General features: G+C 39.0%; 1 protein-coding gene across 3 annotated transcripts in view; it reads left to right on the forward strand.

Annotated features, from left to right (window-relative positions):
• Positions 1-1,720: 1,720 nt before the first annotated feature.
• LOC309389193 (potassium voltage-gated channel subfamily A member 3-like) overlaps positions 1,721-23,943 on the forward strand; it is a 32,690-nt gene continuing 10,467 nt past the window's right edge. The window contains exons 1-4 of one of the 3 annotated variants that reach the window (XM_081947258.1): positions 1,721-4,872; positions 5,868-6,358; positions 9,240-9,318; positions 9,997-10,068. In XM_081947258.1, coding sequence (XP_081803384.1) covers positions 2,836-4,686 — 1,851 coding nt within the window. In that variant the 5' untranslated portion in view covers positions 1,721-2,835 and the 3' untranslated portion in view covers positions 4,687-4,872; positions 5,868-6,358; positions 9,240-9,318; positions 9,997-10,068. Of the gene's footprint in view, positions 6,359-9,239; positions 9,319-9,996; positions 10,069-23,943 lie in introns of all 3 variants that reach the window. The other 2 variants (XM_081947259.1, XM_081947257.1) reach the window with 2 other exon arrangements.

The following is a 23,943-nucleotide window of genomic DNA, read 5'->3' on the forward strand; positions in this document are numbered from 1 at the left end:
GCAGTCATGGCAAGTACTTATTTTACAATGCTACCAGAAAAATGCAATATAAACCATGATAGGGACACCCAATGCTGATAGTCCTTGATTAGATTTAGATTAATAGAGTTGGAAAGGATCTTGTAGGTAATCTAGTCCAACCCCCTGCCCAAGCAGGAGAACCTACACCATTTGGCAGTCCAGTCTCTTCTTGAAAGCCTCTTGTGATGAAGCTCCCACAATCTCTGAAGGCAACTTCTTTTCCAAGGGTTGATTATTCTCACTGGCAGAAAATTCCTCCTTATTTCTAGGGTGAATCTCTCCTTGATCAGTTTTTCCTCCCTTGGTTAGACTAGAAACACAAAAAGCATGAAGAATATGCTCTTTCTCCTTTTGGATTAGTTTGTGTGCAGTGAAGATGATCACACTTCCAATCTTCCAATGGAGAAGAGAATCATATCTTCCAAAGGAAGAAACTGATTGTGGGAGAGTTCTTACTGAAGGAATAGTATCATCTTGAATCAATACAATTTGACCTGAATCAACACAATTTAGTCTTTTTTTTTGCCTCTATACTAAAATTTAGATGATGCTGATGTCAGTTTTTAAAAGGTAATTAGAATGGGTCCAGAAAATTACAGATTGGCATGCATATGGCTTGTTCTAAATTGCTGTGACTGAAAAGTTTTATTAAAGACTGAATGACCAAAGAAAAACAAATCTTACTGAAGAATCAACATGAATTTGCAAAGGTAAGACCTGCCCCAGTAGTCTTTTATAGTTCTTTAAAACCCTAAGAAACAGAATAACCTGTGATGATCCAATCCATTTTATTTATTTGAATTTTGATAACAGTATATCTGCTGGAAAAAGTCTTCAGCATCTTCCCTTCAGCATTCTGTTCCTATGGGGGTCTAAGGGACATCCACCGGTTGAACATAAGCTCAATGTTTCCTACCTACTTATATCAAGAGACCTTCCATTCTCACATTGGAGGTAATTTAGATTCATTCTGACCAATAGTAACTTCTAATCTTATTTGCTGTGAATGTGTCTTATCCCCTCTTAAAAATAGCCATGGTAGCAGCAATCATTATTATCTTGCAATAGGGATTTTCTCTGTTTAAGTAAAATTAAAATTGAATTAACATTGTTTCGAATTTGCTTTTCCAATTCTTCATGTTTCAGTGTTATGAGAGAGAACCTTTTCTTATCCACTTTCTCCACACTTTATATAATTTATCTTGTTTCTTCTTATCTACCTTTCCTTATTAAATTAAAACATATCTGGAAGTCATGGATATCATAATTCTTCTCCATGCCAGGTGTATAATTTTTCTTTTATCAGCAAGTTCTCACCAATTGTAGATTAATCTAAAAAACAGGAGAGGTCCGTGGGTGCTTATTTTTACCCCAAACGTGGAGAAGATGTGAGGAAAACCAGGACATTTATTCCAAAAACTTTAGGCAAAATTCTCACTCACACTAAATGGTAGTGTCTAGCTCACTTTGCTTAATACTTTCTTTGGTGATTAAGAAAAGTATCCTGGAACAAGGTAATGGATTTTAAGACACAAAAAATAGACCCCCAACCCCAGGGAATCTTTACCTTTAAGACAAGAGATGCACTTGCTAATCATGAGTAAAATAAGATTCTGAATAGGCTGCCTTCCCATCACAACAATGTATTTTTAGCCTAACTTCAATACGGTAACACAGGCACTGTGTTTGGACCATAAATTAATCACACAGCCTGTGTTCTTACAATAACATCAGGCTAGAATATCTTTGGCTGTTCTATTCTGATACAATGGGTTGTGCAAACATAGCCGGACAGTAACCAACTCGCAGTCTTTTGAACGAACCCGTGTATCATTTAGAGATAACGGATCAGAGTCAGTAGCCCCACAAAACTAAGATGCTGATTGGAGGAAGCATATTTTTGTAACAGGTGGGGCCGAAAGAGCAATGTGCTGGGAGAGAGCCTGCAGTGCAGGACCAGTCCCCCCCTCCTCCCATCCTCGAAGCTGCGTGACCTTGCAAGGGTCATTGCCTGCCCACCCAGCTCTGACAAACCTTGCAAAGAAGCTGCCCCAAGGACAAACGCCTCATCGTCCTTGTCTCCAACCAGATCCTATTGTGTTACAGGCAGCTGTTGGGTAGCAAGCGGACTCGGGCTAAGCTTCTTGTAGAAGACAACTCCGAGAAGGTGTTGGAACCGCTGTTCCTCAACCCCGTTGTTTCCCACGTCCCCTAAATGGAAGGAAAGGGCGCGGGCTTTTGAGAAGCACCCAAGCCGATCGCGGGAAGGGGACGCTCCCCCCCAGCGCGATTCTGCACGCCTATATTTGGAGGCAACCCTTTCTGGGCACCGGGACCGAGAGGGGCTTACTGCAAAGTAAGGATTACAATCGCAGTCGCCGCCCACGGGATGGACTCTTGCATTCTTCCCTTCTTGCGCCTGCTCTCTCTCAGTAACGTGTTGGTCCCTTGCTTTGACCTGTATAGCAAACAAGCGGGCGCCTCTCCCTGTTGCTGCTAGCCCAGCAAGGCTGCTTGCTCGGAGCTCTCACGAAGGGGAGACGCGGGGAAAGAGACCCCTCCTTCGTTCCAGAACAGCGCACTCCCCTCGCTCCTCTCCTTCTCCTCGCTCCTGACGGGAAGGCAACCGCGTGGGCGATGGCGGCGCCGACGGACTGACTGGAAAGGCGGGAGAGGCGGCATCCAGCCTGCGAGAGGATGTTTTGAGCCGGGCGGTGGCCGTGGAGCTGGGCGGGTCGCTCTGGCCGTCCGCTTGAGGTCTCGCTTGCTCAGCCGCCGGGGAAACGGACTCCCCTCCGCGCTCTTGTCACATTTATGGACGAGCACCTGAGCCTTCTGCGCTCGCCGGCCGCCCCGTCTTCCTGCAAGCATTCGAGGGGCGGCAGCAGCAGCAGCAGCGTCGGCGGCGTCGTGGGAAGCAGCCACCATAACTTGGGCTACAGCGAACAGCTCTTCCCCGAAGGCGCGCTTTCCGCCCCTGAGGAAGGGCAGGAAGAAGAGGAGGGCGACGCCGGGGACGAGGAGGAGGAGGAGGAGGAGGAAGAAGACGACGAGGAGGAGGAGGAGGACGGGGAGCTGGAGGGTGGCATGACTGTAGTGGGTGGAGAGGACCCTCTTATCGATGAAAACCAACATCCCCATGCCCTGCTGGGAGGGGAGCGTTATGACCACCCTCTTGGCCATACCCTGCCTCCCCACAGTCATCACCAAGTGGGCACCGGTGGAGAGGAGCATGAGTGTTGTGAGAGGGTCGTGATCAACATTTCAGGGCTGCGCTTTGAGACCCAGCTCAAGACACTGGCCCAGTTCCCAGAGACCCTGCTGGGCGATCCCCGCAAGAGGATGCGCTACTTCGACCCTCTTCGCAACGAGTACTTTTTTGACCGCAATCGGCCCAGCTTTGATGCCATCCTTTACTATTACCAATCTGGAGGCCGCATCCGCCGCCCTGTTAATGTGCCCATTGACATCTTTTCGGAAGAAATCCGTTTCTATCAGTTAGGTGAAGAGGCCATGGAAAAATTTCGAGAAGATGAAGGTTTCATCCGTGAGGAGCAAAGACCTCTGCCCGAGAAGGAGTTTCAGCGCCAGGTGTGGCTCCTTTTCGAGTACCCAGAGAGTTCGGGACCAGCTCGGGGCATTGCTATTGTATCTGTTTTAGTCATCCTCATCTCCATTGTCATATTTTGTCTAGAAACCTTACCTGAGTTCAGAGATGACCGTGACTATGATAGTACTTCAGGAACATTTGGGACTGGGAGTAGTCCTTTTGTGACTGATGTTTTCACCAATACTTCTTCCCCAGCTACATCTCTGGTGTCATCCTTCACTGACCCTTTTTTTGTGGTGGAGACACTGTGCATTATCTGGTTCTCCTTTGAGCTGCTTGTCCGCTTCTTTGCTTGTCCCAGCAAGCCCACCTTCTCCAAGAACATTATGAACATCATTGACATTGTGGCCATTATACCTTACTTCATCACCTTGGGCACTGAACTGGCCGAGAGGCAGGGGAATGGTCAACAAGCAATGTCTCTGGCTATTCTCAGAGTCATCCGGCTAGTTAGGGTCTTCCGTATCTTCAAGCTCTCTCGGCACTCCAAAGGGCTGCAGATTTTGGGGCAAACTCTGAAGGCCAGTATGAGGGAACTGGGCTTGCTCATTTTTTTCCTTTTCATCGGTGTTATCCTCTTTTCTAGTGCCGTCTATTTTGCAGAAGCTGATGACCCCACTTCAAGTTTCAGCAGTATCCCTGATGCCTTTTGGTGGGCTGTGGTAACCATGACCACTGTGGGTTATGGGGACATGCATCCCGTCACTATTGGAGGCAAAATAGTAGGATCTCTCTGTGCCATCGCCGGTGTGCTGACTATTGCCTTGCCTGTTCCAGTCATTGTCTCCAACTTCAACTACTTTTACCACCGGGAAACAGAAGGGGAAGAACAAGCTCAGTACATGCACGTAGGAAGCTGCCAGCACCTCTCCTCCACTGAGGAGCTGAAGAAAGCTCGTAGTAACTCCACTCTCAGCAAGTCAGAGTATATGGTGATAGAAGAGGGAGGCATCAGCAACAGTGCATTCAAACAGGCTGCTTTTAAAACAAACAACTGCTCTGGCACAAACAATCCCAACTGCGTGACTATTAAAAAAATCTTTACGGATGTTTAAAAGGCACCCTTTCGCAGAGATTGAAAGAAAATCACAGGAAGTCTGCGTAATCAGTATGTGTGAGGAACATGCATCATTGTCAGTCTTTGTGCTCTTGCTTAGTACATATACTTTTCTGGTCCGCCCTTCTGAAGATAGAATATTTTTGTAGAAGAACAAAGAACCAAGGAGATATTAAGAAAGAAGGTAGATAAGCTACACAAGGAATGTGTTGTTGCTGCTCCTTTTGGAAACAGGTTTTTATTCTGCACAGGTTGTTGCAAGGCATTGGGATTTTAGTGAGAAACGTGTTTGTCCGATTTTATAAAGAGCAGCTACACTGTTGATTTGCTTTTCTTTTACGTATACACTTGTTGGATTGAAAGGAGCGTAGTGTAAGGATAATGAATGTAACTGTGCTCCAGTGAATGAGAAAAATAAGGTGATATAAATGTCGCAAACTATCTCCCATTGTAATAGGATGGCCACAATTGAAAATCTGATGTACGAGCTTGCAATCTTGATTTTTTAAAAAAGGTTAGAGCCATGTGTATTCTGAATCTGCCCCTGACATATGCTGTATCACTTTAATACAACAAGGGAAACGCCTCCGTTGCGATTTTGGATTTCTTTGATCCCTGAAGTCCCAAAGAATTGCAACTTTGAATCTGAAGTGCTACCTGGGTATTGTAGTATTACTTCTTCCGACACAGTGAGACGGAACAATTGACGGACTGATTCATCATATCCTGATGATTTGAATACGATAAATTTAGTTTTGAGTAAATTTCTAGCAGGCTTTTATTTTGATTGCAGCTTCAAAAAACAGAAAGCAAAAGAGGTATTTCCATAATTGTCCAATGCATGTAAGATAAGCGGTTGCATCTATCACAAGAAGCGGAAGTTACTAATTTGGACCTGAGTGGTACAGTTTCCATAGCAACTTTGGTTTCCTGGGAAACTCCCAAAGGTTGTCATAGCATCCGTTCCTTCCCTCCCTCAGTCTTCTGCTGTTTCTATAGTAACCATTCCAGATGGTTCCAACTTCTGTGGTTCCACAGAAAAGCTGCTGCTCTGATAAATCACACACACACACACACACACACACACACACACACACACACACACAAAATTGTACACCATTAATCCCTAAGAGATTTAGTTGTGGAAGTTAAGCATTATTCTGTATGTATCATTTTCAGATGAGCAAAATTTGAGATGGCTGCACATCATGAAGAAAAGAGTTAATACGGATTTTTAAAATAACTGTACTTCACATTATAATATAATTAAACACCAAAAGCAAAGAATTTATCCCCTGCCAATCGTCCACATCTCTTGCACTTTGATACCTGGAATTAATTCTAAATGAGTTTCCGGAGTTACCTATACAACTGCATAGAAGGTTTAAAAAGATGGCATTGCACTCTACTTTTATCAGAATAAATCATATAATATTGATTTATAATAATTCTTTATTGCATAAAACCTAGCATTATGCAAAAAACCCTTCTTTTCAAAGCATGTACAGCATTGAAGATCAAGACCAAAACATTTATTACAAAAGGATGCAGATCTGGAAAATAATGGTGATGAAGTATTGGTTTAAAAATACTTAAAAGTCCTCTGGAAAATGTATATCCATCTTCTCTCAAGTATACATCTGCGGCTATGGAGTATCAGACAGACACAGGTGAGCTGTTTGCTATGGCAGTTCAATGAGAATTGCTTTCCCTAAGATAATTTGTGAAGATGTCATCTTGTGATCAGTAAGGAAAAATAATGGAATTAAAACAAAAGCCTGTTGTGTGTCTTTTATAGATGACATACAGCTTTATTTAATTTTAATAACCTAATCAATTTAAAGGATTTTATTATAATACTCTTCATTTATTTTAGTATAGGTCTCTCACCTTTAATTTTAGAAACACAGAAAAACAATGTGTTGAAAGATAGCTTCTGCTATATCTGATTTCAGAATATTTAATTGGCTCTACATCTCTATGAAGTGCAGTTTAATTTGCTATATTAGCCCCTGATGCTTCTTAATATTCCTTTCCATAATACTTTATGATATTTAATGTTAGTTCTTATACAATTTTGTAGACTTAATTGCATGTTTTTGGAGGAAAATGGAATTTGTATGTGTTGGTCCCATGCAGTATTTATATCTACTTTCTTTTTCTTTTTAATCAAGTTCAGTTCACTGCAAGAAATTACTTGGCCATATCATCAGCTGTCTGTGACATTATATGGAGCTTTGTAATTTCTGCCAGATGATAATATCTGTAGGGTCAGAGGAATAGGTCACTTTGCTTATGTGTCTATGAATTTCATATTTTTATATATCAGGTTTCATAGAGAGGATAAATACAGTAAGGAATGACTATTTCATCCTCATCCTCAAATCAAATTTATTAAACGTATACTATTAACACAGAATAAAATCTATTTGGGTAGGATCCATATTACATTAGTTGCATCCAGACACATAAACATTTAATATGAGCTTTGACATTTTCCCATAAACACTTTCCCCCACCATTCTGTTTTCTTTGTCCAAATAAGTGTCCTGTTGCTTATTTAGCCAAAGTAGCATCATCAGTGAGAAAGAGATAGTACATTTTAAAAAGCCCATAGTTAAGAGAACTATAAAAATTACTTAAGGAAAAAACTTTGTGGGGACAAATGCCACAAATTCTAAGGAAGACTTAATGTGAGTGGCAATCTCTGCTGACTATTGGGATGATAAAGTAAGATAACGAAGAGAAGGATGAACGATGCATTCTGAAAAAAAACATTGCTTGCTGTTTAGAATTTTGAACAGAAACATTCCATGCTTCATTTTGTGATAGGTTTTATTCATCACAATCTACTTTGAAGTTCTCTTTGTCTCCAAAGAAGTTCATCAGAGAGCAGAGGATCTAATATTTAGCAGAATTATTTAGTAGTGTTGTTTGAATCTAGTTCATTATAATGAATAGGAACTATCAGTTCAAGAAATGAATAATGTATTGTATTTTGGTTTCTCCCCTTTATTCCAAAATAATGGGAGTGAGACTGCTTTGTTTTTTATTATTAGTTAGGACACATGAATTTAATTCAGAGGACAGGTAAGAACTGAGAACTGCTTTTATTGAAGGTTCTATCCACAAATGAAACAGAAAAAGGTCATTTAAAAATAGCTCACTAAAATGGCTCCTTCAATTCTTTAGGAGCAATATCTTTATAAAGATTGTCAGGTTGTTCAAGACAGATGTTCAGTTTCCTTTTTGGTTCATTTCATGTTATTTTATTTTTTAATTCATATTTATCATGAATATTAATGTTTTGTCAATAGAAATGTTAAAGATATGTATAAATTATCAAAATAATAACATACATTTCAATGGTAAATAATGAATAGGCTGTTACCGGGAAGCTTTGCCAACGATTCCAACAGAATATTCTCTGGATTCATTAGAATAGAATAGGGTTATCTTTATTCTGTTAATAATTGTAAAACCAATTACTCAGCGAAGTGGTGAGCTGTTTTTTCTGAATTGATTTTGGCAGAGATTAGATTATTGGGGATGCTTTAATTTGGATTAAAGTTGACCTTAGACAGTGGCTGAAGTTCATGGCCATTTAAATGCCCCCTAAATGATTCTGTTCAATTCAGTAATAAATCTAAAGAAAAGATTAGGATGCTACTTAATCCTATTTCATTAGTGAAATGTCAGATTGGCAATTACGAAAAAGAAAGTCAAGGCAGGGACATTTCAACTGTTCAAGAGAGAAAATGAAGCATTTAGAAATAGGGGAAAGCAGACCTTAGGTTTACTAGTGTCCAAAGGATGGTGTAATGCATTATTTACAGAGAGAATGCCAAATATCAGTATTTACTAAATAGAAAAGCTCATTTAATTGTCTTTTTTGATGCTTCTACCAAAGTCAATCATGGCATATAATTAAAAAAATACAACTGAGGATCATCCATATATTACCAAGGGTACTAATGATTGTGTTTACCTCGTGTAATAATTTCCCTCCATTTTAATGCTCCGGTAAGAAATTGACAGTTGCTTTCAATCAAACATAGCAATAAATTTTTCAAACTCTATTAGTTGTACATCCTAAATCACCCCTGATATTTATCTGAGAAAAGAGTAAGGAGGCAATTAAATATTTTCCCTCTCCTATTGCCATTCTAAAGAAATCAATAATCCCTTCTTATGAGTGCATTTTACAAAAAGTAGAAAATCTGCTTCAGATCTGTCTACATTATGTGCAATTTGGCATATAGCCAGTAAATGTAACTTGTATATATCAAAACTGTAGCATAAAACATCATCACTTTCTTGCCATCTCTAGAAATCGAGGACAAATATTTTTGTTTTGCTTTTGTTTAAACTGTTTGCCACTTCGTAGAGTAGTTTTAAGGCCTAAAAAGTGCCATAGAAATAATATTGTAATTAAATAAAAAGGAGATATTTCGTTCATAGCATGCAGTGAGCACTGTAAAAACAAGAAATACCCAACAATTAGAGAAAATAAGAAATTAAGGGCTGACAAACAACACCTTTTTTCCTCAGAGCTCTTGCAGAGTTTCCCAGCCTCAAGTTTTAACTCTACCTTTGCAATTGGAACTGCAACGATAAAATACTTCACAAGGTAAGCAAGATATGGGACCTCATCAGAAACTTGTAAAGTATGCTCCACAATGTGACTCCTACACCTCTTCCACCTTTCTTCTAATCAGTCTCTCCCAAGAAAAGCCATGGCTGTATGGAACAATAGTTGCCCTTGTTTCCCCTTGTCCTTGCTATACAGTACTTATACCGTCACTCCCCATCCAGGGGTGGGATTCTAGTGGTTCAGACCGGTTCGGGCGAACCAGTAGCTCTGACTATCAGCTGGGAGTGAACCAGTTCGCTCTGACTTAAATGGGCCCGCCCACCCGCCCACCGGCCCCTGCATTATACTTGCCTATATTTCCTTTTCTGAAGCCCAGCTGATCGGTGCAGTAGAGTGGATTGCCATGCCTCAGCTGTTTTCCTCGCCAGTAGTAATGCGGAAGGTGAGTTTTCTGTAAACTGCACGCGCAAGGCATCAGGCGTGAAGCGAACCGGTTGTTAAACTGGTAGGATCTCACCACTGCCCCCATCCCTCTGCTTCACTCATGGTGCAGGGACTCTGGAGGCCAATGAACCATAGAGAGGAATACTATATCTATTCTAGACAAACTCCTAGGATCGGCTAGTGAAAGTAATGGAGACCACCACCTCTTTTGTAAAAACTCTTCCCTGTTGTGACTGTGACAAACGTTCATTATGTATTTCTTTTTATCAGATGAGAACCAAAGTAAATGGAGCAGAACAAATTGAAACTGCAGACAACAGTTTCCTTCCTTACAGCAGATGGGTGAGTATCATTGTAATGACTACACTGTCAACCTCAACAGGGGGAGCTTTAAGCACAAGTAGCATTGAACGAAATCCCATCTTTTTCTCACTTTGGTCATTCATGCGTCATTCTCAGGAGTTGCTACTTGCTTCTGTTCCCTCTTATTCATCACCATCCTCTGTTTTTCTTATCTCCACAGGCTACCAGGCAGCCATTCAACATTCATAGAGGCATAATATTATGCAGATCACCAGTAAGGTTAACAATCAGAAGTGGAAATTACCAATGGGGATTCAACTGTGTGCCTCTGTGGAGTTGCTGGCTTCACATTCCCAGTGTTCATGTTTCCAGAGCAGTGTTTCTCAACTTTAGCAACCTTAAGATGTGTGGAGTTCAACTCCCAGAATTCCCCCCGCAGAAGGCTGGCTGGGGAATTCCGGGAGTTGAAGACCATACATCTTTATTTATTTATGTATTTATTTATTTGTTTATTTTGTTAAGCATGTATCAGATAATAGATATATGTAAATACAGGATTATGAATACATGAAATGGATATGAATAAATGAGGTTGTTAGGACAGGGACGATAGGCACGTTGGTGCACTTATGCATACCCCTTACAGACCTTTTAGGAATGGGGTGAGGTCAACAGTAGACAGTCTAAGGTTAAAGTTGTGGGGGTTTGGGGAAGAAACCACTGAGACAGGTAGAGCATTCCAGGTATTGACCACTCTGTTGCTGAAGTCATATTTTCTGCAATCGAGTTTGGAGCAGTTTACCTTAAGTTTGTATCTATTGTGTGCTCGCGTATTGCTGTAGTTGAAGCTGAAGTAGTCATTGACAGGTAGAACATTGTAGTAAATAATTTTATGTACTACGCTTGGGTCAGACCGAAGGTGGCATAGTTCTAAGTCGTCTAAGCCCAAAATATCAAATCTGGTGGCATAAGGTATTCTGTTGCAAGCAGCGGAGGACTCTTCTCGTGAAATATCTCTGGACTCGCTCAATTGTATTAATATCTGTTATGGAGTGTGGGTTCCAGACAGATGAACTGTATTCGAGAATTAGTCTAGCAAATGTTTATTAAATCTTAATAAATATATAAATCTTAAGGTTATTAAGTTTGAGAAACATTGTTCTAGAGTAATATGATAGGTACAATGTAGCCTAGCATAGACATAAGATAATGAGGAATATTGTATTTATGATTATAAACTGTATATCTCTTGTAGTATTCAAAGGCACAGTTTCTGCAGAGGCTTAGGCATGGCCTCATCACCATTCTACTATGTATCAGTTAGAGGTAACCATGACCTTAATGATGTTTAATAAAAGCTGTGAAGCTTTGTTTTCGGCCGTGCCTGGTTTCTTACAAGACATGACAGAAAGATAATCATTACCTTCCAGTTGTTACTGTTATTTGTATAAACTGGAAAGACATATTAATCACAATTTGGGCAATCCCAGCAATTGCTGACAAATGAGTATTTATGTACACCCGTGGATTTGGCAAAATGAGAGATGGTGTGAATATGTTACTCTAATGTCTCAGATGCATGTTTGGCTCTTCTGGGTCATTTCTGATCCTGGGGCCATGATTTAATTTGAGCTTTTTACCCATCTAAGTCTTGGCTACATCATGTTGGCTTCATTTGGAAGTAGTAGAGAGTATGGCACCTGTCCAGGATCCCTCTCTTTTCTACAGATTATGGAATTTGTAATCATATACCTGCAAAGTAGAGGATAGGGAGAAATGATAGCTCTGGCTACTGACCTGGATACCTATTGCTTTCTGAAAGTAGTAGTAGTTTCCTATGAGACGTCCAAGATCTAAGGCAGCGATGGCGAACCTTTTTTGGCTCGCGTGCCACAAGGGGAGGAGCACAGGGGGGGTCGTGTGCGGGCGTGCCACACCCATAATGCAACGTGCAACCCCCCATGTGCAAGCGCGCACAACGGGCAACCCCACTATTTTTACATGCTTTTTTCGCCCTCCCCAAGCTCCAGAGGCTTTATAGGAGCCCGGGGAGGGTGAAAAGAGCCTCCCCCACCCCCCGAGGCTCTCTGGAGGCTTCAGGGACCGTCCGGAGGCTTCCCTGAAGCCTTCGGAACGCTTAAAACGACCCTCCGAGCAAACCAGAAGTCACTTCCGGTTTGCTCGGAGGGTCGTTTTAAGCGTTCCGAAGGCTTCAGGGAAGCCTCCGGACGGTCCCTGAAGCCTCCGGAGGGCCTCGGGGGGGTGGGGGAGGCTCTTTTCGCCCTCCTAAGGCTCCTATAAAGCCTCTGGAGCCTGGGGAGGGCGAAAAATGGCTTTTAAAAAGGTGAATTCAGCTGGCCAGCACGTGCATGCACGCTGGCCAGCTGACAGGGCAGCGTCTCGCGTGCCCTGACAAATGGCTCCGTGTGCCAACTGTGGCACGTGTGCCATAGGTTCGCCATCACTGATCTAAGGTGTGGTTTATGGATACCTCTCCATGAGATGATTTTAAACCACATTTTGTGTTTCCCATTCCCCTACACACTGAACCAATGGGCAGTTTACAGAAATTTCTCCTCTGCATTTTTTGTATTAACGTTCTTTGTTCCTTGCATGTATGTCCCTTCACCTTTCCCTTGAGAAAGGATGGATTTCTTTCCAAAGAAATAAGTTTCTTGAATACTGAATCATTTCTCTTAAGACAATTCTTAAATACAGGTTTGCAGCATCATGGTGGCTTATGTAGGAAAAAGACCCTGTAATATCCTAATGTATAAAGATTATACAGCAACTGAATGCTTGACATTATGCATTATTTGGCCAACTCTACTTGCTGGTTTATTTCTGTTTGCAAATGCTCAGATTTAACTTCAGAAATATTTAGCTTATTATAGTATTTTGGGAAATTCATAGAGTAAAGGCATTTTATTGCTATTTTTCCATGCATGAATAATGTGGAGCATTTTCCAATACCATAAGTATGTCTTTCAATGCTGGTATGTTTGCATCTTTTTCTTTAATTATTGCTGTTCTGGGCTCTGATGGTTGAACATAAGATGGAGCAATGTTACCCTGAGTTTGTTGTGATATAGTAGCCATTTGATTCCTATAATAAAAAATGCTCAATATCAATCTTACTAATAGTATTTGAACTTTCTGAACAAACATGCAGATTCTGCACTAAGTTTTATGCTTAGTTTTTAGTTCAAAATTGCATGAGCAATGCATCTATTACAGACATTAGCACACAAAAGGGTATATATTAGGAAAGTCTGTAAATACATTGAAGGACAAATGTATATGATGAATTTGTTGTGGAAAACATGTATCAACATATATGTATATCAATTTTCATGCTTTAAAAACAGTTTGCAGAGAGTGTGGAAACTGAAAGATCAAATATTTCATGTTTTATCATATTTTGTGTGTATATTACTGTGTATGTATGTGTATGTATAGGATATGTATATGTAGTGACATACATGCACATGCACACATATCAATACATATATATTTGTATGTGTACATAAGTACATAAATAGTAACACAGTGCTGTTATGCAATAGTAAAGGTAGAACTTACTAGCATGAGGATTCGTCTGATTTTAATTATGTTTTGCTTATGGGATAATTGCTATATGTAATGTAGGTTAGTAGGAAAAAGAAATAGATATTGTGTTTTGCATTAAACACTGTACATATTTTTCTTACTGCCATGTTCTATAATAGCTACGTATATGTTAAACAGTAACTAGGTTTCTTGAACAACAGTCATTGCTTCATATATTTAGTTTCTTTAATTTATATCTAAAATGCACTAAATTGACAGCAAAACATTTTACAAACAAATGTAAAGTTTCATGTGATCATAGTTAAGATACCCATGAAACCCCAGCCTTTCATTAGCTGATATAAAAATGCTTTTGGAAGATCCTCATGCCTTACAAAGTGCTTCTGGGGAAAGCTTTTATTGTATAATTAAATGCCTTCTTCACAACTTTTTATGGGGTTCAGATTAATTGTCTCCCATTTGTAACCTTTGTATTGTTCCTCATAACTTATGTTTATTTTTCTTGTACATAAAAGCCTCTGAAAGGAGTAGAGAGACAGAATGCCTGCCAATGTCTTATATTAAAAGGACAAGGCGCTGTGCTAGACGTGTCCATGGTGTCTAGATTGATGGGATTTCATGGACGCAGAGAATATGAGTACACCTTTAATGCTCATCTGACTTTATTAAAAGGCAGTAATTCTTAGAAATGACAATAGAAAACAGGAAATAGATGGGCATTTAGTAGTTTGTCCCAAACGTCTTAGGCTTTTTGAAATGACCAGGTCTTGCATTTTGAAAGGTACCTGGCATTGGTACATGCAGCAACTGCAAACTTTGTCACAAGGTTGAAATATGCATTGCAATATCACAATGCATGCTCTGTCCTTTGTGTCCTTATATGCAACATCATAATACAAATACAACAAAGTATACACGTTTTGCCATTAGCTTCTCCTGCTCCCCATGAATGCCTGTGGTATCCGGACAGCAATAAAAAGTTTCAACAGAGATTCTGGTACAATATGCTCTCCAGTGTTAATCCTACTTTAAGCCAATTTTACATTAGCTGAAATTTTCATGATTATAAAAGGTACCTGAACCAAATTCTTGTTGTAAAGTCTTGCCCAAAATGATAATGGCATGACTAATAATAGCAGATGCCATGTTAATTTTTCATAGAAAGCACCACAATCTTATTGTCACCTACAATTGGATACGTTGCATGATTTTAATGATCATGCTTAATGATTTTTTTGTATATGGGCAACAGAAATGGGTAGGATCAACCTTGTGACATAAAATAATATATCTCAAGAATGATCAATGCAAAACTTATAGTACCATGATACTGAATTGAGATTATTAGCTTACCGGTATTTCAGGTATTCTTGTCAAGTTACATAGGAATGCATCCAGAAATAAGATAGTATCTAAAATAAAGGAAGATGTAGACGGATTATTTACTTGATGACAAGTATCCAAAAGTGTATTGTTAAAAGTGGAATAGGTATGGGCTTGAGAATTTGTACTTAGGTCTTATTTGCTGAATTGGATTCAAACAGCTATAATTTATTCCATTTTCTGTATATATATAAAAGAAAGTTTACTGTTTTCTGTGTTGTATAATAGTTTCTTTCTTGTCCATTTAGTTTCTTTTCTGTTTCTTTTATATGCTAGGTATTATTAGCATTAGCTGTCTCTGTCCTGAAGGAGCGGGAACAAGCAAGACAGTCCTGTCTCCTTCTCATTTCTGTTCATGACACCAACTCCAGATTGATTGAAAAATATTGTATGGGAATAAAATGTACAGGTAGTCCTCAACTCACAACAGTCATTTAGTGACCATACAAAGTTACAATGGCACTAAAAAATGTGACTTACGACCGTCTTTCATAGTTACAACCTTTGCAGCATCCCCATGGTCATGTGATCAAAATTCAGATGCTTGGCAATTGGTTCATATGTATGACAATTGCAGTGTCCCAGAGTCGTGCGATCACCTTTTGCAGCCTTCTGACAAGGTTACTAACTTAGCGACTACAGCAGGGGTGTCCAAACTTGGGAACTTTAAGACTTGTGGACTTCAACTCCCAGAATTCATGGCTGGCTAGGGAATTCTGGGAGTTGAAGTCCACAAGTCTTAAAGTTCCCAAGTTTGGACACCCCTGGACTATAGTGATCTACTTAACAACTGTGGCAAGAAAAGTTGTAAAATGGGGCAAAACTCGCTTAACAAACGTCTCACTTAACAATATAAATTTTGGGCCCAATTCTGGTCACAAGTAGAGGACTACCTATATTTTATTGTTGAGATATCTCCCTGAGGGTCTGCTACAAATGATCACTCTCTAAATATTGGGGCTGATAGCAGATGGCAGAGGTTTGCACTAGTCCTCTTTCATCTCAACAATTCCCAATTTTAATAGAATTTGAAAGTGACTCCTTATTTCTTTTTTTTAAGTAAACCTCCTCACTTCAGGAACGAATATTAGCATTTGTTTAGAGTTCTTGGCTCTGCTTTCTTCTAATATAGCCTTCATTATTCTTTCTATGCAGATATTTGAGAGATAAAGTATTACATCTGTACTATTTATCTGATTAGACCATCATCCTTCTTTGCATATTCTCCATCTTCCAAGCTCCACCAGAAACTTAACAGACTAAAATGTATGGAACTTTTTAGCCCTAGAACATTCTCAGAATATCAGATTGGAAAAAATGAGCTGAGACATAAGATCAAATAACAAGCAACTCCTGGGGTTCCTTGAGATCGCATTAGTATGCCACCTGTTCCTATTGTATTTAGGCATGTTAGCATCAGCAGGTCATTGGAGAAGGAGGAGAAAATGGCATGAATAGTTAATGTGCTTCGGAGCAGTGCAGACCTCTCTACACTGTTTTGCATTCTATACTACCATATAGTCATTTGTAAATGTACAATAAAGAGATGTGATATGAATGTAGGAGGAACAAAGAGAAACATCGGAGCTGCTTCCTCTTTTGAATTAATCTTGTTCATTGTTAATTAGCCATTTTGATGCCAGGTTTCTACATCTCATTGCTTGTATCACATTTGTTTGTTTATACACACACACACACACACACACACACTACACAACTCCAGTGCTAGAAATGGGGCAAAATAGATACTGTAAGGTTGCTATCCAGTTGACAGGCTGTTAGATGGTAAAAATATACTCAGAACTGTATGAACACCAGTGCTTCCAAACCACTTTTTTCCCCTTATTCCTTTTATTTCATGTTGGTGGTACAAGGAGGTGAATATAAATCTTTAGTTCATTAGAGGAATATATTAAAATTTATTCAGTACAAGATCAAAGCTCATTTTTCCCTCTCCAAACATTCAAGTATGAAAATCCCCTCCAGCCTTCATTTCATCTTTCTTTTTTTTATGAATGGTGCCATGCTTTGGTAAATGTACCTTGGCTTGTAATAGATGGTGGGCATTTTTTGACTGAAGCATGCCAGTGTGGTTCAGACTGCCTATATTTCTCATCCGTTCTTTCCTTCCTGTTTTGATCAGCAGGATCTAAAGATTGAATTGCTTGAAAAGCTGTAGAAAATAGAATAGGCTGGGCGACACATTCTTTTTTTAATGAACCAATCTTATTTGTTTGTTTATCTCTACTCTTTTCCTGAGTGTGGCTGAGTAACCATATCATACTAAATTGTGATTTATTTATTTATTTTACTAACAGTGGTTTGTAATATGACTTACAAATTGCAATTGGACGAGTTTGCACCACATTAAGACATTAAAGAATTCACTTCATTGTGCTTTAGGATTGTGTCTTTCTAGCTATATTAAAAAAGGATTTAAAAAAATCGCAGGAAAATTAGGTTGCATATACAATATGGTTCCTCCTCCTCCTGATATTTATTGTGTCCTAACAATGTTGTGAGAAAGAGCAGCCCCAACCACATCCTCACCTTACCCCAGTGTCAAGACCAGCTAATCATTTATGGAGGAACAGTTATGCCCTTACAACAGAGGCCAGCTTGCTGCTGAAGCAAACTGATGCCAGGTCCAAGAAATCTGGCTAGAAGTTACTGTTTTACATCATCATAATTTGTGTGAATGAGAAGCATCAAAGACATTGGCAACTTTCAGGTCTTCACTTGGCCTACTGCTGGATTGTTTACTCCCATTTAGTAAACCTGATGGGTCTGTGCCTTCATGGACATTTTTGTCTTGGCTGTGAGAAAATAGAACTTCCTTTCCCTTCCCTTCCCTTTCCCCTTCCCTCTCCCTGCCCCTCCCAGCAGCCTCCAACAGCTGCAGCTCCATTCTCATGCAAAGATAGTAACTTTCACCATCTTGTTTTGAGATGCAGCAAGAAGAATGATTTTTTTTTTGAGAAGGGAATTAAAAAAAACATTGCTGAAAAAGGAGAAAAGTTCAGAGATTCCTATAAACGTTGTTGGATCAAATTCTTGGACCAAGAACTTGGTTCAAGTGGTTTGAACTGAAGATAAAATATATCTTTTGAGCATTTTCAGCGCAGAGGAAAAAAAACTAGTTTTGTTCCAAGTTTAAGATGATATAGGGCTATTTTAAGCGCTGTTGTTTCAAGTCTTCTGAGAATCTTAACTCCTGTAATAGGCTTTAAAAAAAATCAAGAAGCTGCAATTGGCTGTTTTTCAATTTTTCCATCCATACACCTACTAAAATAGTAAGGAAATGTTCTTTTGGTCATGACTGCATGAAGGGATGGGGATGCTGAAGAAGAAACTAACATTATTTGACTACATGTTCAAAGGCAATGATGGCAATGGAACCAATTATTGCCCTGCCTGCATTCAACAGATTGTAGATGGATGATTGTGAATGTAAAAATAGAGGGAGATTGCTATCCATTGGCTGCGTAATTGATTGATTTGATGCTTTTGCATAGTTAGAATCAGGGATTGAGTAATGTGTGCATTATATTCCCTGCTATGCTTTCTTTCCTAACTGAGGCACATGCAAAGATGTGTGTATTGCACTGGGAGCTCTACACAAGTATTGTTAGCAATGTTGATGAGATGTTCAAGAAATTGAGTGCATTTTGCAAATATTATGTTCCTTTAATTTATGTGTTGAATGTGTGCATATTCTTGGTAATATCAAACTTACAGACTGCCTGCTGAATGCAAATACTTTCTTCTTAAGCTTGTTGAGTGTCTTTGGCAGATTGCTAAGTGCAGCAATGTCCCTTATGTTTATGGATTGACAAAGGAGAGAAGCTGTCTTTTTCCTATTATTGCTCTTGAGCTGGGCCAAATCGAGTCATGCTGTGTGTTATTCTTGGATGGGTTTCTGTGACTTTTTATAAAATGACAGGGTAAATAAGTGTCTTAAAAGCATAGTCTTCATACGTAATTTTTAAAAAATCAGTACATTGACTTGGCTTTTTTGTAGATTAGGTGGTAGGTAACAGTCAGAATACCACCTAATATACAGTGTCAAAAGCAAGGAACTTTTTTCAGTTCTTCAAACCTGTTGATTTCACTAGTAATAAACATTAACAAGAAGTCTATGGCTGGAAGAGACTCAGAACTGCAAAAGATATTTGAGTGTTCAAATTGCAAATAGAGAGGAAATTCATCTATGTTAGCCCATTGTATTTATTTCCAAATAAAAACACATAGTATAAAACTCCTACGCCTGCAGTTATCCCTATAACCCTATTTAAATTTTTATACACTTCTCTCCTATACTGCTGTTTAATCTTTTCATATATTTGGGGTGTAGATTTATAACTTTAATTGTTCACTTTCTTTTTTTGATTTTTTTTTTTACATAAACACAAACAAACAACACAAAGAATCCTCTTTCTTTACATACTATATAGGAAGTGTGTCAGTTGGTTACAAAAAACTTTTGTGCATCTCTTCCACAGTCATCACCTATAATTCATATTAAATCATATATTTTAAATCAAATATATTTATAGATATTACTATCATCATACCTCAATTTTCATTTGACTATAATTGTTTTAACATCCTTTTGCATAGAATATTCCAAAGTTTAAGACATAACCACATAATGGCATTTCGTTAGCAATTTCCAATATCATCCAATAACATTAAATCCTTATGACCTATTCCAAATAAAAAATCTATAATATTTAGTAACCAAGTTTCTAGTCCTCCTTTCCAAATCCCTGTTTACAATTTATATCCGATTTCCTTTTATTAAGCCAATATATATATTAAGCCAATATATAATATATATATGTTATTATCATTATCAATCATTTATTTGACTATGTCCATTATCATAACATTTTTGACCTAATACTCAAAGTTTAACTAGATTTAAATTAATTTTTTTATTATTAGCTTTTATGCCATAACAAAATTTTTAATCTTCCTTTCATAGTCACCATTTACCATTCATATCCAATTCATTCTTATCAAACCACTACATATGTATACATTATTATCATTGTCAATTATTTATTTAACCATATCCATTATCACTTCATTTTTTTACATAATGCTCTAAATTTAACTAAATTTAACTATTTTTTTATTATAAGCTTTCATATATCAACCTGTATCTTTCCAGTAATAATGCAATCTTATGTCTTTTGCCATTTGTGGAATTGTTCACTTTCTGAACCAAAATAATTAAATAACTCATTCACATATCCATACACACACAAAACAAACACGTATGTCAAAGTTTAAAATTCAGCTGCCCAGCCTAGATTTTAGGTCAGTTGAGGTGGGAAACCTATAACAAATAGTACTTCAGTTTATGTGATTGTTTTGTTTATGGCATTACAGTTTCCATCATTTTTTAAATTTAATGCTTTATTCAGTTCACTTGGGAGCCCTCTTTTTTTAGGGAACAATCCCTGATTGAGTCATAATCTTCATTCTGATCCTTTCCCACCTGCTGCATAAGATGGAATCTGCCAGAATGAGCCATTGTCTCTCTGCTTCTGGTTCTGAGTGGGTCATGTCCTCAATTTTTCATATATGTTCATAATACTATGGCATAAATGTATATAATAACGCTGATAACAATACAATGACAAATGCCCTGAAGGTTTATTAAAGGCCAGCTGTCTTTCTCTTAGATATATTGTTGGCTCTTCTAGATTAAATAAATTGCAGGATATGTTTATGTTTAAACAGAAACGGAATGACAGTTGGAAGTGACTTTGGAGTCTTCTCATCCAACCCCATACTCACACAAGAGACCCTATACCATTTCCGACAAGTCACTTTCTAGTCTCTTCTTAAAAGCCTCCAATGATGGGGCAACCACAACTTCTGAAGGCAAGCTCTTCCACTGGTTAATTGTTCTCGGTATTAGGAAATTTCTCCTTAGTCCTAGGTTGCTTCTCTCCTTGTTTGTTAATTTCCATCCATCGATTCATGTCTTGCCTTCTGATACTTTGAAAAATAGGTTGGCCCCCCCGTTCTTTGTGGCAGCCCTCAAATATTGGAATACTGCCATCATGTCACCCCTAGTCCTTCTTTTCACTAGACTAGCCATACCCAGTTCCTGCAACCGTTCTTCGTATATTATGTTTCTCAGATCCTAGGCTAGTTCTAGACAACATGCAAAATAAATGGTAGAAAAAGTCTGCATTAATTAATAATTAAGAGCTTAGCCAATAATTGAGCATGTAATTGTGATCCCGATCAGATAAGGTTTGCATGCATGTTTTTCTCTAGTGTAAAAATGGCCATACTATTTATACACTGTTCATCTTTTGCTAAAAGATGAACAGTGTATAAATAGTATGCTCTCATGGGCAGATATTTTCCTACGTTTCAGGCAAAGGTATTTTACGAACTTGCTTGGAGATGATGGACATTTTATGGTTAATATCATTTTTAATATTTTTTACTTGTCTATAAGGTGTGTGTTTATATTCTTACACAGTGTGCTGTATTTCATGTATAGAAGATATTTTGTACTGCAAAGATGACATTGTCAGATTTGATGAAATGTAGTGATAATTCAGGTCACCTGAATATGTTGGAGTCCGGCTTGGAAACAGTGCAATGTGAAACAGTGCGGTAGCTATTTTTCTAAGAGGAGGGGATTATAGTTTTGCAAAGCAGCTTTGGGGGTGCTTCACTTTATGCATCATCAAAATGAACCACCAGTTTGAAGCTTTGCACTATTTCTGTAGTTTTTGTTCCTTCAATCTCTCTCTATACATCATCCACATCTAACCATGTGCAGTACAGTACTGGCAACGAGAGAAACCGCAGTTTCTTTATTCACTAATAGGTGGTGCTATAACAGTTAGTCCTGGTAATCTAATTTCAGACTGCAAGAATAGGAAAGGAAAGCCAAAAAGTGGGGGGAAGGGAATACTTTTTCTTTCTTTCTTTCTTTCTTTCTTTCTTTCTTTCTTTCTTTCTTTCTTTCTTTCTTTCTTTCTTTCTTTCTTTCTTTCCTTCCTTCCTTCCTTCCTTCCTTCCTTCCTTCCTTCCTTCCTTCCTTTCCTTTTTTGCTTTCTTTCTTGTATTTGTATGATTTATATAGACACTCATTTCATACATGACTCTGGGTGGCTTAACACAGATTAAAACAGAAACCCTATCATATGTAACATCTGGTTCCTAAGGAGAAACAACCCCTGCCACTATTTGAAAAAAAAAAGCACATTACAAACAACATAACTCATCTACTTACCTGCCACACCTGCTGGGGGAAGCAGCCAGGTCTTCAGTGCCTTGCAAAAATCTAATTAGTACAAAGAGGGAAAAGGATGCCTGGACACTGAGATGCTGTACTTTTTTGGATGTTTATGTTTTGAATAAATCAAAAGGTTCAAAAGCAAATTAAAAGTGCTACAAAAGTGATGGTAGCAAGTGGAAAAATTGAAGCAGGGAGAAGTAGGCAGGGATTGGTGCAAGACAGTTTGGGGAGACTACAAAGGGTTAGGAAAAGCGGAGGAAGAGAAGGCTGGAAAAGCAGAAGAAGATTAGTGGGGAAGGGAAGCGCAATGGAAAACAGGTGGGAAGGCTAGTGCTGGGTTGGCTAGCGTGGAGAGGAGAAAACTTTTGGGGAATTGGAATTCACTTTTGGGGCCATATCTGACATGCATTGGGCAGAAACGGTATAGGGTTTCCTGCCTAGGCAGGGGGTTGGACTAGAAGACCTCCAAGGTCCCTTCCAACTCTACTATTGTATTGTATTGTATTGTATTGTAAGATGCCTATCTCCCCCAGAGAGCAGTGTCTTTAGAGAGGAACAAGGGAAATTAGGGTGCCATAAACAATATTTTACTCTTGTGATACAAGCCCCATCTCTTATCTACATGAGTTGTAATGTCACAAAGCAGTAGGAGTTGCAGATATTTTCTCAGTCCTCCTTCTGACCTACAAAATACACAGATCTTCTATGGAAGACAGGCTGGCTTCAGTTGTTTGTTCTGCAGTTCTAATTATCTGTTGGAGTCTGTATCTGTCCTCAATAATTCCTCTGTAGAACTCTATCTTGAGGCAGTCTGAACTTCCTAAGTTGATGCAGGAAGAATATTCTTTGTTGTGCCTTTTTAATGATGGTTCTAATGTTAGGTATCCATTTTAAATCCTGGGAGATTATAGAACCCAAGAACTTGAAGGACTGTATTGCTAATACTGTGCTGTTGAACATAATAAGAAATGGTAGAGTAGGAGAGTTCCTCCTAAAATTCACTCTCTCATCTTCACAGTTTTAAGCCTGTTTAGCTCCAGATTGTTCCCCTGCACCATAGGGCCAGTTGTTCAACCTTATGAGGTCACCATCTCGAATGAGACCAATGACTGTTGTATCCTCTACAAACTTCAGTATTTTAACAGAGGGATCCTTAGAGATGTAGTCATTGGTATAGAGACAGAAGAGCAATGGAGAAAGCACACATCCCTCTAATGCAGGAGTCCCCAACCCCCGGTCCTTGGACTGGCACTAAGGCGCGGCATGCCAGCAGCCAGGCTGTGGAAACAAGTGAAACCCCATCTGCAGGATCCAGGCAGCATGCAAAACCATACCCCCTCCAGTCCACAGAAAAACCTTTCTCCATGGAACCGGTCCCTGATGCCCAAAAGGCTGGAGGCCACTGCTCTTAAGTGCTAATCGTCCAGGTAGCTCAATGTGATTTTCCCTAGATTCATCTGTTGCTTCCTATCTGTCCAGCTATTCAGTTAGCCAAATGAGTTTAGAGTGAAGAATTTCTGGAATGATGGTATTGAAGGCCAAGCTGAAGTCTACAAAAAGGACCTGTGCATAGGTCCTTGGGGATTCAAGATGTTGCAAGAAATGCCATATTGGCGGCATCAGCTGTTGATCTATTTGCTCAGTAGGCAAACTGCAAACGGGATCTAACAGGGATCTGTGATGGT

Source organism: Natrix helvetica (assembly GCF_964273705.1).
Source record: "Natrix helvetica genome assembly, chromosome: 3".
NCBI classification, from domain to species: domain Eukaryota; kingdom Metazoa; phylum Chordata; class Lepidosauria; order Squamata; family Natricidae; genus Natrix; species Natrix helvetica.